Source organism: Cygnus olor, chromosome 1 (genome assembly GCF_009769625.2).
Source record: "Cygnus olor isolate bCygOlo1 chromosome 1, bCygOlo1.pri.v2, whole genome shotgun sequence".
Classification (NCBI taxonomy): Eukaryota; Metazoa; Chordata; class Aves; order Anseriformes; family Anatidae; genus Cygnus; species Cygnus olor.
The window spans coordinates 186,919,266-186,938,713 of NC_049169.1; the positions used below are offsets into that span (position 1 = coordinate 186,919,266).

At 45.9% G+C, this 19,448-nt stretch overlaps 1 protein-coding gene across 2 annotated transcripts in view; it reads right to left on the reverse strand.

Annotated features, from left to right (window-relative positions):
• MTUS2 (microtubule associated scaffold protein 2) overlaps positions 1 to 19,448 on the reverse strand; it is a 283,391-nt gene that overhangs the window by 4,314 nt on the left and 259,629 nt on the right. For both annotated transcript variants that reach the window (XM_040543898.1, XM_040543899.1), the window contains 5 exons: positions 12,613 to 12,827; positions 6,415 to 6,520; positions 4,722 to 4,795; positions 3,414 to 3,512; positions 2,239 to 2,358 (listed from right to left, as the gene is read on the reverse strand). In XM_040543898.1, coding sequence (XP_040399832.1) covers positions 2,239 to 2,358; positions 3,414 to 3,512; positions 4,722 to 4,795; positions 6,415 to 6,520; positions 12,613 to 12,827 — 614 coding nt within the window. The remainder of the gene's footprint in view (positions 1 to 2,238; positions 2,359 to 3,413; positions 3,513 to 4,721; positions 4,796 to 6,414; positions 6,521 to 12,612; positions 12,828 to 19,448) is intronic.

The following is a 19,448-nucleotide window of genomic DNA, read 5'->3' on the forward strand; positions in this document are numbered from 1 at the left end:
AGCAGCAGAGCTCCGAGGGGAGGCAGAGCTGAATGAGCCCCTATTTGTAACTGAGGAGGAGGAGGGTCCTAGCCTTGGCCAGCACGAATAAAACATCTCCCCCCGTGATGCCCCCATAACTTGCATCCCCTGGGAGCCAGCACTACCAGAATTACAGCTCCCTGGGTCTGGGAAGGAAGGAGTTACCCACCAGGACAGCCTTGGACTGCTGCTGCCTTTGCATGAGGTGGGCTGCCCTTTGGAGACACTTCTTTCCACTGCTGACAGCATCAGCTTAAATGATTGCCTTAAACTAGACATTTACCTTACAGCAGCAATTAGGTGAAATGAATCCTCTCCCAAGAGTAGGTAGCTTGTACATGGGACAGCCCAAGGACAGAGTTTGAGGATGTCACCAGCAGTGTAATAAAACATCACAAAGATGTTCGTAAGCATGCACCATGGCCTCAGATGCCCTGTCTTTCACAAGTCTTGAATTTGACATACTTTACTTTATCACTGTAGTTCTCTCTCTCTTTATTTTTTTTTTTTTTTATTTTTTTTCCCCCTGCAGTTTGAATGTTGCTGAGTCCAACACTTTTGGAAGAAAACAAGATATCGCAGGGCGACCTTATCTCTATGTGAGCTCAGTTATTGCATTTCCCTGCCTTTTAGAAAGAATCAAAATGCTGTGCACTGGGGTTTGCAATAACTCACACTTTAAGGTGGAGGCATCAGTTTTAGGCAGTGATTTCCAGCCTGTGCAGGTAATAGTAAAGGATGATGCTGATTCTCAGGCCCATCCAGCCTGGCCTTGAGCACCTCCAGGGATGGGGCATCCACAGCTTCTCTGGGCAGCCTGTGCCAGGGCCTCACCACCCTCAAAATAAAGAATTTCTTCCTTATATCTAGCCTAAATGTACCCTCTTTTAGTTTAAAGCCATTAATGGGTAAGTCACTTCTGGCAGGCCATCAATCTTACCAACCCTGCTTCTTTCAGGGCGCAACCTTTTCAGGACCCTCTCACCCAACTGAGCCTGTGTTAGAAATGTCTTCCTGCTCCCTCGTGAGGCTCCCCATCTCCCAGAGCCTTTGGAGAAGCCCTCTAGGTTTCTGGCACTTATAAAGGCAGATCTTCAAACAGAAAGCAGCTGTACCCTTGGACCACAGTAGACCAAGTGTTTCACTGTGATAAAGGGCAGGAGCAGGACTATGTACTTGTATGTGGTTAATTAGCAAAAGCAACTAAATGACCAGAAACTATGTAGGCCATTGATTATATATATATATATATATATATGTATTTTTTTTTTGGTATAATTCTACAGTGTGTTTTCAGATGCTGGCTTGGCTCCAGGAGGAAGGAGCACAGTTAACAAATCTCAGCTGTAAGGAGACCTTTTTCTCTACATCCACTTACTCAAGCATCTGTTCAGCAAAATAATCATCTGAGTTCTCAGATTCCCCCGTAAATGGAAACAAATCTTGCTGAACGCTGTGCTGAACCAGCTGTCCTGGCTCCCCAGCTGAGGTAATGCCTCATCCTGTCACCACGCTCTGCACTCACTGTCACTGCGGGTTATCCCTCACAAAATGAATCTGCTTTCCAATAAAAAGTGTAATATATGGTGAACTGGGGAGTTCTTCCTCAGGGACCCCCACAAGCAAAAGATGAGAAAACAGTGCAGTCTGCAGGACAACATTACCTCAGGGTTGGAGAGAGCTTTCCTAGAGCGAGTTTTGCTAGGGACTGCTGAATATTGCTAACTCATACCCATGGCTGGCAGCTCCCTAAATTTCTGCATGACCAGCAGCAAGACACACATGGCTGGACCTTCCTCCACTTGCCCTAAATGTCCACCTGGCTCCTGCAGGAGGGTGCAGGCTGGTGCACAGAATTAAGCCCTGGAGTACCATGGTGCTCCCCTTCCACCATTTGCCACTCACCTTCCTGTCTAACACACGGGCTGACCACATGGAAATGCAGCACAGACCAACAGATGTGTGGGAGAAGTCAAGGGTATCATGGGTGGGTAAAGGTATGGGAAGAGATCCCAATTTCTGAGGGAACCTGAGACATTGTAGTAGAAGAAGCTATATGTTGGCAGTGGAAAAACAGATAGACATTTACGGACCCCTCTTCCTGTGTCTTCCCCGACCCAAGTGTTTTTCTCACCTCTTTGAAATTCATCTGCCATAACCAAACTTTTACTTTTCTACCTCTGGGATGTCTCCTCTGAAGGAAAAATGACAACTCACTTGTTTTTCTAGCTCCATAATCTTCTTCTCCTGTTCGTGAATCTGATGGTTCTTCATTTCCAGAACATGCTTTAAGCTCTTCAGATCTTTTTCTAAGTGCAGATATGGAGCTCGTGCAATCTAGGAAACAACCAGTAATTTGTATACATTGGCCATAAATGCATCTACAGTCATAATGTAAAGTTTTCCCAGTCTACCCAATGGTTTAGGAGTGTCAGTGCTGTGAAAGGCAGATACACATGGGTCTCTCCAGCCCATCTGAACCCTCACATTGTCTCCTAGCACATCCTTTTATCCTAGACAGCCAATGGTACCTTTCTTTTGACAAATCTCATGGCTAGAAAGACGGGATACCAGGTTATTTGGCAACTTCATTCTTGCTCACAGCTTGGGAACTGATGAGGTGTTTTGTGACTGGGCAGAGATGTTTGCTTGCAAAAAGTGCAACCATGAATCAGAAGAAAGAGCAAGCCACAGGGCAAGGGGGCTGGAGGTAAAAATTTTGGTGTTTTGCCTTGCCTGCACTGCATCACGGGGCTTGTTAGCAAAGATTAAGCCTGTGGTGGGAGAAAGAGCAGTGATTTCTGTCAATAAGATATTTCTTCTCTGCTCAGGAACTTCGGATATAGGGAATACTGGGATTCAGCTCATGGGCAGAAGATGTGCTCTGAATGATACTGATGAATTACTGCTGCTGACTTAAGCTTTTCTGTATTTTTTCTGACTATAACTCACTCCAGTGAACTGTCTGGGAGTTACAGGCATGCACGCCACTGTGACACAGCAGAATTTGTCCTTTCATGTAAATTAAATACTGCAGCAGGGATGGAAGGGCCTGATGCTGCCTGTTTCCCATGGCCAAGCTGGTTTCAGACAGACACCTGCACTCCTTTCCTTAAGAGTTCTCCCCTCCTGAGCTACATCTTTTGGGTGAAAGAATGCAGGGTAGAAATAAACTCAAAAGACGGTTGAAAATGGCCCAGTGTTGAAGGAGAGTTCTGTGTATTCAGACCTAGGCTAAGATTGTTGACTGTTCCCCAGAGCTCAAGATTTGGAGTCCTGGCTGCGGCCCATCCCCTAGTCCCTGGTGCTGGGATCCCATTGTTAACTATGTGATGTGTGCCATACAAAGGAGCACATATCTTGATGACTGTATAATTATAGTGGCCATCTACCTTCAGCTGTTCCTCAGTGCTTTTCTTCAAAGCCTCTTCAAACCGGTCTGCTTTGGCCTTCAGAGATTGGTTCTGGAAGGTGAGGGTGTCGATCTGGTCCTGCAGGGGAGGAGAAATGACCACACCACCATGTTATCACCCCTCAAACACTCATACAAGTCCATCTGCACCGTGAAACCATCGGAGGGCCTGAACAAGGGTCAGAAACCACTGCCAGTTGGATATTTTTTACATAAGGCCACATGAACATGCAGTGGGGTTTTCCATAACCCAGTGCCTCAGGGAATCCCGAAATCCTTGCATTGCCTGCGGCTAGCTGACGCTGGCTGGCACAACTTCATGAAAAGTCTCTGATGCTAGATCACCCCATCACCTCAGGATAGGTAAGAACAACCATGCCCTTTCTTGAGACACCTGGCATTTATGCTGCAGGCATGAAAGAGATCTTTTGTGCAGCCCCTAGAGTCTGAACGAGGCAGTAGAGATACCCTCTCCTGCTTCCTTCACCTTTAAAGGCAAAACTCCAGACTACTCAGGGGCTTTTAGAACGATAATAAGCGACGATGTTAGTGGTGTGGGCTTTGAGTGACAGCCATTTCGTCCCAAAGCTACCCGCAGGAACAACGTGCTATTTTAAGCAACCGCATTTCTGTTACCATGAAAAACATTCCTGCTACTTCTGTACAGACCACACCTGTAAATGTCACAGCTGCTGTGAGGCCAGTACTCTTATATATTTTATGTCTGTAATTTCTAAGCTGTAGCATTACATCAGTGCTTGTTGCAGAACTGCTGACACGCCTCAAACTGTGGAAGCTGCATGGAGGCAGTGACAATTGCTGCATGCAACACTGCACACTAGTGAGGGTTAAAAAAAAATGTAATTAATCTCTCCTTACAAAATCAAACAGAGCTCACATCATTTGCTCTGGCATCTTTACTCGTTCACAATTTTTTTCCAAACTTAGCACGAATGATGGGGACATGGTTCTGCCCTCCCCAGGTCTGCTTCATCTAGGGAGCAAGATCTGCAGGGAGTTATCAGAAGGGCTGGAAAAGCTGCGGTGATCTTAAGCCTGGTGTTAGTGGGTGTGAGAGATGCAATGTGCGGGGTGCACCCTGGCCATGGCCAGCTCTTCCCTGTCATGCAGGGGAAGATCTCGACTTTGCTCCTCCTGGCTTCAGTGCTGCAAGAGTCAGCAAGGTGAAAAGGATGTTTCTCAGCTTTATCTAGCTGCGTTTCCCTCCCTTTAGGTTTGCCTAGCTCTGCAACATCATTTCGGGGTGGGAAATAACGAAACTGCTAACCTGGAGTGACAGCCGCAGCTTTTCAAAATTCTCTTTTAATTGTGTTTTTTCCAGCTCGTGAGCAGCAACCAGTTCTGCGGAAGATACACAGACATGACATTGCTTAGTGAAGTCCAGCACACCAGGATCTGAGCACACAGAGACGGCGAGACAAGCACAATTTAGGCAGCAATTTTAGGGCATGGAGCTTAAGGAGGAAACCAGCAGCAATATAGTACATGGTCTTGGACAAATTGTTCTGAGGACCAAAATTTCCAGGTCTTTCAGTGATGGCAGGTACCTCTATTTCTATGTGGCCAAATTCTGATTTTTCAGGTTCAGTCTGAAAATGAGTAACTTACCACTTCAGAGTGAGTATCCCCAAGTCAAGGGATTTAATATTGGATATATTTACAAGTTTGGGGTGCAATTTCTTTGGGGTTATAGAGAGGGGAGCCAGCAACTTCAATGCAAAAATGCAAATGATGGAGCTGTGACAGAGGACCTGTGAGATTTACTCCATTAGTGAGTAAACTGCCAGACCCTGGAGACAAAAAACAAATCCTCTATTTATATTACACGATTAAAGGCTTCACTACTAGAATAAGTCACCCTGGACTTATTTATAACCAGAAGTTTGATAACCAAAGTGGAATAAAGTTTAATGTCTAACCTAATGGCATGAAACTGGCATTCAGTCCAGTAGTAGGACCTACTTTTTAGCATACAGACACCCTATTTTTTGTCTTTTCCCCCACCTCTGTGGGGATCTGCACTGATGCTGGTGCTAAGCCCGCAGCGTTTGCAGTGCCCCTTCCAGGCACAGGAGGGCACTCCGCACCCACAGCAGCTGCACGGGACACGCTTTGGTCTCTAATTCCTTCATAACCAGGTTTTATCATCAGAAAATAATGACAAAAATGGATAGATAAGAATATCTGAATATCCTCAAGCAAGGATTTTTTTTTTTTAATTTTCAAAATGGTATATTTTAATTTTATATTTGGTATTACCGACACCATCTCCACCTACAGGAGAGGGGAACAGGCTGTTCTCAGCTAATAATGCAATATTGCTCTCTGGATTGCGTATCTAAATGATACAGTGCACAGCTAAGCAATACTGCCCTGTTTGGGGAAAGTTGTGGGAAAACCTACTACAACTATAAAAAATTAGGTCCTCGTGCTTCTTTGTAAAAAATAAATAAAAAAAAAAAAAAAGAAGGGAGATTGTACAGATGAACTGTAAATGTCAAGCTAAGCCATGTGCAAAGACATGTTTAGACACCAAACTTTGGTGCAGCATCAAATCCCATGGTAAAACCATAGGACAAAGTAAGGATAACAGTGCTGAGGTGCAGACTTGCAGCAGTGTGGCTCTGCTCAGCACGGCCGGGCTTTCATTGGTGAAAACGATGAGCCATGTTTTCAGAAGCAGTGTAGGCATTTAAGCACTGATATTGAGGGGTGTTAAATGAGCTCTAGCCTCCTGATTAGGCACGCCGGCTCTTGAGAAAAGCCTGTTGGTGAAGTGAGGTGGAACCTGGACTCCGTGCTCTGCAACCCACGCAGAAAGCCTCGTCTTTGTCCCGGAGACCCCTCAGACACTCTCAGATGCAAGCTAGATGCTGTACGCACTGCATACAGCTCTCCCTCACCCCTTGCACTTGTGGGCCGCCCAGCATGAAAGCACCAGAGCAACACAGATTGCTTACCTCGAATCTCGCAGTCGTGCTCGTCCTGCAGCACTGCGATGGCCACAGTGTGGTTGTTTTCCAGCTGCAACACTGCAGCTTCATGGGCAGCTGTGATATCGGCCACCTGTTGCAACGACAGTGAGTGGAGACACGGGCACACGGTTAGACATGCTGTGGCACACAGACAAGCCACTGCCAGGCAGCTGCAGTGAGCTGGAAACAGAAAAGGGATCCCAGCACACGAGCCAGTTTTATTCATTGCAAAAGCAGCATGTTGACCCCTTGAGTGGTAGTGTGTAGTCACAGCTGCTTGTGTTATTGCTCTTTCAACTTAACAGTGGTGTATGAGGTGCATAAGAAAGCACAAGGCAAAAATACCCCTTAGTGGAAAAAAAGAAATGTTGAAAAATCTGATCAATCCATTAACCTAAATGATATTCATAACCTGACTCCCTCTGATGGTCAGATAAACTTGCTCGGTTCTGAGTAATCCTGGTTTTGTCTTTGCGGCTCTCTACTGCGATTAATTTTATGGTGAGGTCTTGAATTAACTTCCATGGAAAGTGCCTATGAATTATTTATAGTTGTAAAATATTTATGTCTAGAGAAACATTGAAATTATCGTCAGTGAGTATATAAAACGAATCGCAATCTATCATCCTTTTACTGCAAAATGAGCATCCCACCAAGCGGTCAGGACCTAAATTCCAACATCCTCCCGAAGCATGGATTTTGAGTCCACGTCCAATAAACAGATGAAAGACGTAACAGCACCTTTTTCAATCCAGGCTCGAGAGTTTTCAGGTTGATATGGAAGTAACCTGGATGATGGTGCAGACAGAAAGCTTTTTTCTAATCTCCTACTGAGGCCAGAAAGTGGTCCTGCTGCCGCAGATTGCCGCACACCATACAGCAAGCACCACAGGAGCAGGGGATGCAGTTGTCAGAGGGCTGTAGGCAGCCTGTGCTCCTGTGGCCCGATGGGTTTGGGACTTCTCCGTGATGCTGTTTGTTACAGGACTTGGCTAAAGGCAGAGCGAGATCCCTAGTTACGGTGTTCTGATTTGTATCACTAAAGAAAATGCAGTCAGAGGCTGCGATCAAGGTTAAGCCAGTGGTTAAACACCCACAAAGGCAAATGAAGTATGAAGTGGCTCATAGAAGTGTGCTTTTATTTTTCAAGTCCTCCCGTCAAACTGCACAAGCTCATATTTTTGATAGACTAGAGGTGATAGCGGACAAATACACATAGAAGACCAAGAACTTTAAATTCTGAGTGTGTGAGGAAGACCCCACACTCACAGGGGTGCTCCAGTACCAGTAAAACCCCCGTGCATCCCACCTGCAGCCTTCTCCTAGCCCCAGTCCAGCTCTGCAGTTCACAGGAAAGAAAATGTTTTATAGACTGGAGAAAAATATAAAAATAATCACAATTTCTGATTGGTCCCTGCAGACAACTGGCAGCGGCCTTGCAGTGTGTGCTGACTATGAGGCTCACCCCAAGCTCAGCCCGGCAGCAGCACCATTTGGCAGCTATGTCCAGGTGGCAAAACAAACACGGCCCGCCTGGGGTCACCTCCACACTGCTTGTGGTGATCTTTCTAGAGAGGATTCATCCTGCAGACAGAGATCCAGAAGTGAGGCTGGGAGTAAGCTACCCTTGAAGCAGCTCAGATGACCCAGGATCCAAGGCTCAGACTTCGCTCTCAGGTTTTGTTTTAGTCAGCAGCTGTCCAAGAGGAAACCAAACGGGACTTCCAGCTCTGAAAAGAGGGAAATGACTTCAAGAAAGCCTTGAAGTTCACCTCTAGTTCCTTAGGGTTTCAGGTAACCTCCAGAGCAGCTTCTGAGAGCTACCCATGGATGACCCGATTTGCTTTTACAGGTTTTGTAATCGCAGTGGTCTTATTCCCGATACTGAAGACATTATCTGTGATATCTGGCAATGCAGAGAGTCAAGCTGTTCTACTTTTACAAAGAAACAGCTGTTCATTACAAAGCCACTTCACTTTAGACAGCTTTTTTTTTTTTTGTCCACTGTTATGTTAAATAATGGTAGACACTCAGCCAAGCGCATCTTGACTGGAATAAATGTTATTTCCCTGCATTTAACTGTCAAACACGTGTTAGATTACCCAACAGAAGCACCATTTCCAATCAGATTGGAGAAGGCATTCTCTTAGAATGAAAAACAGGCACTGAACATGAAATTTAAAATGATACAAACTCATTTTCATAATACCATGGGAGACAACTCAGCGGTGCAGAACTGTTCACAAAACAACGTGAGGTTCATCTTGCTGATGTGTTGCATGGAAGAGCAGGGCAAGGGGAGGTTAGATCACTCAACGGGCTGTTAACGGGATATGAACTCTCACTTGACTTCTCCCTGAGCACAACATCCTCGTTTAGGATGTCTGCATGCCTCATGAGCCTTGCCACGTTCTTCACCTTGCCCTTGCTTAAGTCTTTTTTCCTGCACTAATTGCTCCTCAGCTCAGCAGCACCCCATAGGAACGATTATGCTCAGCTCCGACGCCTTCGGAAGGTGAAGGGGTCTCCTTTCTCTGCCACCATCCTTGGCAGGTTATTTATCTATAAAGCCAATTAAATAGGTTGCAGTTTTCAGATGGACTCCAGGGATTTTTCTGTCTTCCGTATGTTTTATATTCCCATACCAAATGACTCCCTTTAATCTTCCAGCGTGACACCCTGCCTGCAGTTTTTCATAGCAAACAGTCTGCTTGGCACCTGGAAGCAGATCCCTTGTATCTCATTCCAGCTCTGCCACTAACTTACTCTATAGGCTTGATCAACTCACTGAAACACTGTGTCACAGCATCTCCTGGCTATAAAAAGAAGCTTAGCTGGGATTTCTAAGGATTGATAAACTTAAATCAAGAGGTGGCTCTAGGGGTAGAAGTTCAATAGTCAGGACAACAAAACAGTTTGAGCTGAGCAGCTCGAGTGAGAAACTCTGGCCATCCAGAAGCACAGATTTATGTTTCCAGTTTTGGCCTCAGTTGCAAGGAGGACAGAGAACAACTGGGATGCATTGGCACACCTGGCCAGTGATCAGCACCAGGGCTGAACGACTCCGGTCCCTTGAGCAGACTCGTGTGTTTTGTTATGCTCAGAGCCAGGGACTTCTCCTCTCCAGAGGGTCGGCTCTGCGAGTGGAGCAGGGGATGAAGAACCACAGATTACAAACCCTCTGGGTCTGCAGCTGCTAGGGATCCTTACTCCTCAGGCAACTTGGTTCCTAGGCTAGCACAATTCTCCTTATCCTCTTCAAGGGCAGCAAGGCCAAGAAGTGCTGCAGGTGAGCAGCTTTCCAACCAGCCCTGTCAGCCTCTTCAACCAGAGAGAGGCGAACACCAGATGGGTGTAACTGAGTATGAATTAGGAGGAAAAAATTACTAAAACTCCTTGTGAGGTGCTGGAGGAACCATGGATTGAAAAGAAAGAGATACCAGGGTATCCACAACAGTGGTTTCAAAGCAGTGGAGAGAAATGTTTGGATTATCTCCTGTAATTCTGGGAACAAAGAGTTGTGGAGCAAACTAAAGGACTGGAGGAGGGAGAACATTTGCCTCTCAAAGGGAAAAATGTGTCTATTGCTTCAGTGTGGTGATTAATGGAACTACAATAGATGAGAACATTAGAAAAATGAGCACACTGATAGACAAGCCCTACTGTGACTTGTGTAACCCACACTTCCAGGGATCAGCCTGAGGGGAAAAAAATCACCATCCATCCTTGTGTTCCTGGGAGCTTACAGGAACACTTCAAAGAGGAGCAGAGGCAAAAAAAATAACTTGCAGAACAAATTCATTCACAAATGCTAATGCCTGATGATCCAGGAGGGGCAAAGCTTGCAGCTAGAGCTAGCATCTCTTGAAAGACAAACTGGCACACCTTCACAGTGAAGGGGAAAAAAAAGATGAATCTTATGGGAACACCACTCCTCCTTCATATCAGAAACTAAGGCAGAAAATTTGAGGGGTTTTGCAAGAAAACCATCTATTATGAACTGAAATGAGAACCAAGAGACGTGGCTCAGCACAGATGCTACACACTTACAAAAAAGATTTTGAAAACTCTAGTTTAGGGCACAAAGAGCTATTTTACAGCACCTTCTAACACATCTTTAAAAATCAATGCAGTAACAGAGAAAGGTAGTTCGTCCAGGACAGAAGAGCCCAGTTACACAAAGCCTTTGTGTTGCACTCTACAAGCTCTGCAAATCAATAGCAACTCACAGGCACAGCAATTAAAATGGATAAAATCCAGAGAGAGTGCTTCAGACTCCCCCACAGAGGAATCAACCCAAAACCTTGCACAGGAGAAAGAAGAAGAAACATCCTCAAAAAAGACATTTGCTGGAATCAGCTGTCAAAGGTTATGAGTCCATTGATGGCAGAGCAAACAAACAAGAACCCAGCCAGCATCTTGGGGTGGGAGCTCTGGGGAGGTTTTGCTGACAGCTCCTTTTTGAGGGAAATCTACAAAGGAGCCCGTAACACAGCTCTGCTGCGCAGAGCCCAGATGCACACAGTGCTCCTGTCCCCTCTGCTTTCACGGGGGCACCTGGGGCAGCAGGGACACGGGCTGGGATGCTGTGTGTCTGTCTGTGTGTCTGTGTGACTGTGTGACTGTGCTTTGGCCTGCCCTGCTGTATCATTGGCATTACGCAGTAAATCTAGCACCAGGCAGCCACGGCACCAGTGACATAAAACTGTCATCATCTTGGTTTCTATTTGTGCTCCCATCCCAGGAGTTTTACAGTACATCAAGTACAGGGAGTAAATTGTGTCATCTCCCTTTTTTACAAATGCCTGAGCTTAAAGGCCCTGGGCTGCAGTCTCTGCTGTGCCCCAGCTTGATGCTTTCCCCTCCCTTGAGCTCAGTGCAGAGTAGCCCTGGCTCCTGAAGGAGCTTCAGCTACAGCAGCACGGTGATGCACCAGCCTTTACCTCTTAAACCCACTAAATTAGCTTGGGCACAGGCTCAGCTGATACAGATGGTTCGCTTCCAAGCCCACAGCAAGCCCTGTCACCATCCTTGGTGGGGGGAACAGCATGGGGCATGCCCACAGATCCTGTGGACATAAAGCCTTCTCCTCGACCTTCACTCACATCTGTCCATCTCACGGACCACATCTGCACTACAGAGTGCTGCTGACAATTTACATGGCCTCAGAGAGGGAAAAATTCACTCTCCACCTCCAGCTGCCATGGGGCTGGTGAGAATGATGCTTGCAAGCATGGGGGCTGCTTGCTGGGCTCGTGCATTGCAGATGACTGGGCTTTGCTGGGTGCCGTGCCCATAGCAGTGGAGTCTGTGGCATGTCACAGCTTTATGGTACGGATCGCAGAGTGTACCTAAATGCCACAAATACTCAGGTAAGAAAAACCCTCGTGTGCCGTGGTGCTGAGCAGTGACTAAGAGTTGCATCTGGAAAAATCAGAATGGTAACCAATGTTCACAGAGTACAATGCAAAACATGAGAAAAGACCAGCTGCAGGCATTATTAGCATAAACCACAGCAGGGCATTCAGTCACTGTGAGAGTTGCCCATAGGTGAGTTATGATTACCATTCACTTCAGCCATTAAAAATACAACTAAAGTAACTGTATGTGGGAGCATTCCTTCCTACCTACATACAGAAAGCAAAGCAGGAAAAATGCTTGGTGTTTACCATCTAAGACATTAGATTGAATGTTGGAGCAGAAATCTTGACACCTGGAGTGTCTCACCCACTTGATATTTACGCTATGTGTTACATGGGTCCCATAACTTCACTATACCACCACCAGCATTTGAAATAATAAGGGGCAGGGCTCTATTGGCCTTACATCTGTGTAGCAGACTCTTGGTCAACCATTGGTTTCATAAGAATTGACTAGAATAGGTGGAATGGGGAGCAAGTATGTGTGGAGAGTAGAGCTAGTCTTAATATTTGTGTTAGCTGTAAAACATATGGAAGCATGTAAAGAAAAGGTATGGCAATGTAACACGTTACTATGTTGAAATACCATTAAAAATACCATTAAATAATAAAGAGGAAATGCAGAAAAGATAGTCTAGAATATATTCTTCTAGTCATCAGTTTGTTACCAGTATCTTCATGCTGGAGATCAGCAATGTGTTTCATTACCTGAACTCAGTATTGGCATGGTCTGCTTTTCAAAAGCAGACAGGTTGGAACTGACCTGGTGCTGATGCTGGGACCTGACCCGCTCCAGCTGCAGCCTGTGCTGCTCCTGCAGGCTCTCCATCTTGGCGCTGTACTCCTCCCGCAGCCGCTGCTCCAGCACCTGCAGCTCCTCCCGCTGCTGCCAGTGAAGCTTCCTCGCCTCCTCCTCGAAGCGCCTCTCCAGCTCCTCCTTCTCGCTTTGTAGTTTCTTCCATCTCGCCGTGTTGAGGGCTGAGGACACCAGACCATACAGTCAGTGAGTAGTGGCACCAGCTCTGTGCAGCGCTGAGCACAGTGGTTCTCGCCAGCACTGGGTCTCCCATGAACACCGGTCATAAAAGCAGGCTCTCACAGACCCTTCTCTGCCTCCCTCCCTCCAACACACATACACACAAGCATTTGTTTAAACAGAGGCACTGGCAGAGTCCTGCAAAAGCCCATGCAAACCTGGGGTCTGGTTAAATATAATAATGATAATAATAAAAAGCACGGAACTCCATGGACTTCCATCCCTCTGCAGGGATATGCTGTCCTGGCCAGCACAGTCTTGGATTTGTAAATCAAGTCTCTGGGGCTTCTACTTAGTCTTGGATGCCAGAAATGGCAAGTGAGACAATCACTTGACACAAAGCCTTTCATCTGTGTTACAAGATTTTCCTTATCTCATCCTCTCAAGACATAGCTTTGGCCACAGCCCCATGCGCATTGACATATTGGGAAGCAGAAAACCCCCGGGTTCTCAGAGCATTTTGTGCACATTATCCGGGGAGTATCATTGGCCACTTGACTGAAAGAAGATGTATCTCATGCATCCCATTTTCCGTGTGTTAGAATTTTCTTACCCCATAGGCCTGTCTCTTATACCAGCTCCATCAAGAACCTCTTAAAACCATTAATGCATCCTTGTAAACATTTTTATATTCAAACCACTATCTTGTGTGCTTCATGAAATCAGAGAGCACCCAGGAAAGACAGTCAGAAAGTGCGAATTTTTTACTCTTGTGAACTAACCCAGTGAGCATGTCTCTAAACTCACAAGAGTGTCTACAACTTGTTTCCGGAGGTGCAACTCCAGCAGTTCCATCATGTCAGGCATGTTCAGCTTGTTTCCCCGTTTTTTCCCTCCCCTATATCGTTCCCTGAGTCCCAGGATAGCAGTGCTACAGAGCGCTCCTCAGCTTTTTACTTTGCCACTGAATGGCTGTAATCAATTCAGATATTGAAGGGCTGATACAAGTTGGGCAAGTTCAGACGGACTGCATTTAGAGAGCAAGTCTGCTCATTTGCAAAGGTCCAACAAGTAAGATGTGATTAAAATCATCATGACCATAATGTTCAGAACAACACTAGAGAAAAAGATATGTTTTAAATGGCACTGCTAGACTTTTTTTTATTTTTTAATTTTTTTTCTGGTTTAGACCCATAGCTGGTTTAGAAAAACAGTGAGCTTTCAAATACACCATCACCCACTCATACTTCCCTTGCCTTTCAAAATGCACGTGCCCTGCATAGACATGTATGGCTTTGTAAATTGGTGTACTGGAAGCAGCTGTCTCTCTGGGTAGGCAACTTCCGAATATTTAAAAAGTGTATTTATCCTATGACTGCCTCATTATGCTTAAGGTTTGCAGGAAAAAACAAACAAACACGTTTTCCTGTCTTTTTCTATGGCATCAGACTAAGATTTACTCTGCAATGGTGCAGCCTCACCTCAAGTACTGTGTGTAGTTTTGGGTGCCACAGTATAAAAAGGGCATAAAACTATTAGAGAGTGTCCAAAGGAGGGCTACAGTGGTGATGAAGGGTCCAGAGGGGAAGATGTATGAGGAGCAGCTGAAGCCCCTTGGTTTGCTCAGCTCAGAGCAGAGCAGGCTGAGGGGAGGCCTCATGGCGGCCTGCAGCTCCCTCACGAGGGGAGCGGAGGGGCAGGCGCTGAGCTCTGCTCTCTGGGGACAGGGACAGGACCCGAGGGGACGGCGTGGAGCTGGGCCAGGGGAGGGTCAGGCTGGGGGTTAGGGAAAGGTTCTGCATCCAGAGGGTGGTCAGGCACTGGGACAGGCTCCCCAGGGCAGTGGTCATGGCATTGAGCCTGCTGGAGTTCAAAAAATGTTTGGACAGTGCTCTCAGACACATGATTTGGTTTTTGGGTGGTTCTGTGTGGAGCCATGAGTTGGACTCAATGGTCCTTGTAGGTCCGTTCCAACTCAGGACGTTCTATGATTAAGCTCACTTTTACAGGAGAGCAACCATTTGTCTAAGTTGCCTACTGCTGCGACCACAGCTCATATTAGATGTATCCATGTAAGCTACTTTGGGTACCCAAGCTAACCATACCCTTTCCCACACAGCTATTTTTCATCTTGTTTTCAGCTCTGCTTCCTCACTTAGTGGCCAGTAATACCCAAACGTGCTCAGTATGTCTAGACAGATATCACTGATGTGGTCCTGTTCTGATCCCGACATTTTCTAGAGCATTAAAATGGATGCTGCGCCCCTTTCAGGCTCCCCCTTCTTATAGAAAGGGAGAAAGTGAGGCTGAACCAGTGAGCTCAGCACAGCAGCAATGGTATGTAGAAATCTTTCCCACCTGCCTCATACCTGAACTGGAACAGCTGTAATGTATATAGTTATTAGCTGAAATGGCCTGTCTCTTGGCCATTTGGATTGTAGCTGTACACCCTCTCTCTTTCTTTTGCTTTACCAGTTTTCCTTGGTGTACAAAGCTACCACGGAGCTGGAGGACAAAGGGTAAAGCCTGCAGTTCTGGATTCAGAATAATTGAAACTTACTCAGGCTGTAAATTGGAGCTGTAATGAAACCTGTCTCTCTGCAGCCTCTCTAATGAGATTACCCAGTGCACAAGGGAGGGCAGGCAATGAAGTGGCATGTTCCAACCAAAAGAAAGTCAATCTGAAACACTTTCCAGGACCTGAAAGGCTTTCCGTAACCTGAAACACAAAAGTGTTCACACCTTGCAAATCAAACCCTGATACAGACGTAAAGTGGAGGGAAGAGCAAAGTGGAAAAAGTGTGTCTGTGTGTCATTTACCCCAAAATGCTAATGGAGGCAGGTAATGAGGCAATTTCCCAGGAAATTTGCCCTATGTTGAATATAAAATGCCTTTAACCAGAAGGAGTGTTCCCTACCACTGTCTCCCAGACCTAGACCTTGTGTGTGAGCTGGAAAGGAAATACTGAACCTTCTTAGACAGGGGATGGTCCCTTGGGTCTGGGTCTGCTGGGACCCAGCAGAGGGAGACTTTCATGCAGACAACCACAAGGTCTGTGATTCCCTTATCTGTCTTGGGAGCAGATAATGGCATGGGAGAGCCTGCCATTCTGGAGCCAGCTTTTAACCAGACTGAATCACCTCCAGCAAGGAGGCCTGAACAGAAGACCCACTAATTTTGCTGGAAAATGTTGAATTTCGTTTTCAAACATCAGGATATGGATACTGTAAAACTGAGTTCCTTTTGTGGAAAAAAAAAAAAAGTCACTAAGAAAAGTTATATCTATGCAATACTAGCATGGAAGGAAAGGCACAAGACAAGCAGAATGCAGCTGCTATCAGCTGCTGTTGAGAAGAGTTAACAGCCTGGTTTTCTTTTTCCTTCTCTGTAGGTATTTCAATTGCTGCTTACATGCTGGAAATGACTCTAACAGAAAACAGCATTTCCCAGGATTGCAGCCATGCTAGGTTACATGAGAGCAGCTGCCATTGCCTCCCTGCTCCCCGAGCTGATCGTTTCCCTGCCTCATTACACTGCACAACAGATGAGCAAAACCCACTTCAGGCCAGGCTGGGAAGGTGAGGGAAAGGGAGATGTCACTAATGGACTGATCCTCCCGCACAAAGCCAGCCTGAGCTGCAGCCCAGCCTCTTTGCATTCCGCAGGGTAAACCCCATGGGAACCGGGGGGCTGATGTCATGCGTACTGGGACCGGCTACTTCTGACATGAGAAATGGGCTCTTCATCCTAAAGTGAGAGCAAACCATGCAGGCTGTATTCTTACTTCTGACCCTTAGCCACAGGGTCAAGACAAATCACAGAGCCCTCGCTCAGGCTGTCTTCTCTGATCAGGAGGCACATCCAGAGGGAGCTGGCGCATGGGCTTTCAAACTCTTGCAGATTCAGACAGTACAGGTTTTAAACTCTACATCTGATTGTCTTCCATTCATCCAGGCATTTATGCGTCTCCAGACCTCTCTCAACTCACTTCACGTGTCATTTGTCTGACAGCAAAGGAACACGTAATTCTGGCATTTAATTTCCATTAGTTTGAGGGGAAACAGAAGGTGTTCAGAACCTCTTTATTCCAGGAGTCTCAGTGCTGCAGCTGAAAAGTATTTATATTTATAATTTATAAAGATGGGCATCTTGAGTATAGAACAATTGCTTGTAGTGTTTTTCTAGCCTTGTTATTTCTAGCAAAATACGTGAGGAAATCTTATTGCATAAAATAACAAGTCCCTCAGCGCTTATGGAGCTGTAGACACACACATTCCGCTCCAGGCTGAGAAGGGAGAGGCACTTTATTTCACTGCATACTGGTTTCATGTGAGGTGTGTTACTTCACAGCTGTGCTAGAGGTAAAGGTGGATGGTGTTATCCGAATCTAAATATCCTGCCTGGGTCCAGAAGAGTACAGGTCTCTATAGGCTGGATTTTATACACGTGGATGTCTCAGATTCCCTAGGGCGTCTCAGACAGCGCCGGTCACCCATATGTGACCTCAATCTCTGCTGCCTAAGATGGGCTTTGACACCTTGCTCACATGCAGACATTTAAAATTAGGTGAATAATTGTGATTAGGGGGACACTTCTAGACATCAGCCTGCCAGAGCTGGACCACCCTCAGTGGGTGTTTTTCTCTCTTCATTGACTCTATGGGGAACCTTGAGGACCAACCTACAGCAGACATCCAACTTTACCCCATCTGAAGCTAGGTAAGAAGGATCCTCATACACAAGCTCCATCACTGTTATTGCTTAAGCAATGATTTTATCTACCAAGCAAAATTTCCTTAAAAATGCACTCTGACTCTTCTGAACAGTGGATTATATCTCATGGTTTCATTGCTTTGTATACTAGAATCCTGCAATCAGTTTCTGTTGAAGCCATGAGACACTATGTGCTTTCAACGCACGGCACATTCAGCCCCTAAATAATAATTCTGAATTAGAGCTATTGTCTAAACAACTAAACATTGGACCAACCACCTGTACCAACCCTGACTAGTCTAGCCTAGTTTTACTGATTCATTCAGACATTTGCGTCTGTGAGTCTTACATGTTGAACGTACCCATGAGAAATCTGGAATTTCTGACCAACGCCCATGCTGTTCATCTGGGCTGATTATTTTTAAATGAATGAGAGACTACTTATCAAAGTGACTGAGACAAGTCAGAACTACAACTTCATTGTGAAAATAACCAAGTAGCTGGTTCACTCTACATTTTTCCTAAATTTTTACCTCGAATTGCTTGTGATTGCTGTTGTCAAGTAAATGACTGTTTTGTTCTTTATGTGCATAAAGCTTGTCAGAACGGGTAAAATACTGTACATCATACAGGCTCATCTGATGATGAGAACAACACAACCCTTCTGTTATGCAGGTGGGTTACACGTCTCCACTAGCACCCAAAACTTGCACTGCTTTACAGACAGTAAAGAGCTGCACTTACAAGAACTGCTCCCATGTGCATGGCATTGGCCACCTCCCCTTGCTCGTAGATTTAAAACATGGTTTGTTTCACAACATTTTATAATTTTCTTCCAAAGGAAAGCAGGCTGTCCAGCATTTTTTGATTTACACTAAGGTCCATATTTGTTCACCTTCCATATGTACTGATACATACCAGGAAGTGCACTACTGATGAATTTCTGCAGAGTGCAACACCTGCGTGTGCTCACATTTTGAGTCATAATTGCAGAATATCCTGCCAATCTTTCTTTAAAATCACCAAAAAAGACCCAAGAAAATTTCAACAAGTATTCTGAAAAACAGAAGAAAAGGTAAGACCACAATACTGCCTCAAACCTCCCCTGGACTGAACCTGTGCAGGGTTTCTGTTTGCTTAAAACATGTACTCCCCCACTGCATGTTACAAAGACAGGCTGAGGGAGTTGGGGTTGTTCAGCCTGGAGAAGAAAAGGCTCTGAGGAGACCTTACAGCAGCCCTACAGTACCTAAAGGGGGCCTACAGAAAAGCTGGGGAGGGACTCTTTGTCAGGGAGTGGAGTGGTGGGACAAAGAGGAATGATTTTAAACTAAAAGAGGGTAAAGTTAGGTTAGATATAAGGAGGAAATTCTTTACTCTGAGGGTGGTGAAGCCCTGGCACAGGCTGCCCAGAGAAGCTGTGGCTGCCCCATCCCTGGAGGTGCTCAAGGCCAGGCTGGATGGGGCTTTGGGCAACCTGGTGTGGTGGGAGGTGTCCCTGTCCATGGCAGGGGGTTGGAACTGGGTGGGCTTTAAGGTCCCTTCCAACCCAAACCATTCTGGGATTCTACGATTCCATGATTCCATGATTCCTTCTACCTGTACATCTTCTGCATCAGAGTTGTATGGAGATGACTACCTCTGATGGCTTACCAGCCATCCCAGTTGCCTTTACTCAACTTCTCGCTGCCTCCTGGAGTGGTGGTTTGTTCAGGAGCAGGGGGCTCCTCTCCAGCACACATCCCCACAGGACCAGTGAGAAAGCCCATACATATCTTTGGCTTACCTCCCTTCTAAAGCAGTACAGATCAGCTGAAACCACAGGCTGTTTTTCTGAAATATTTGGGGTTCCTATCAAAACTGCCTCCATATATTCCATTTGGACTTGGTTTTATGCAGAGAAGATATCT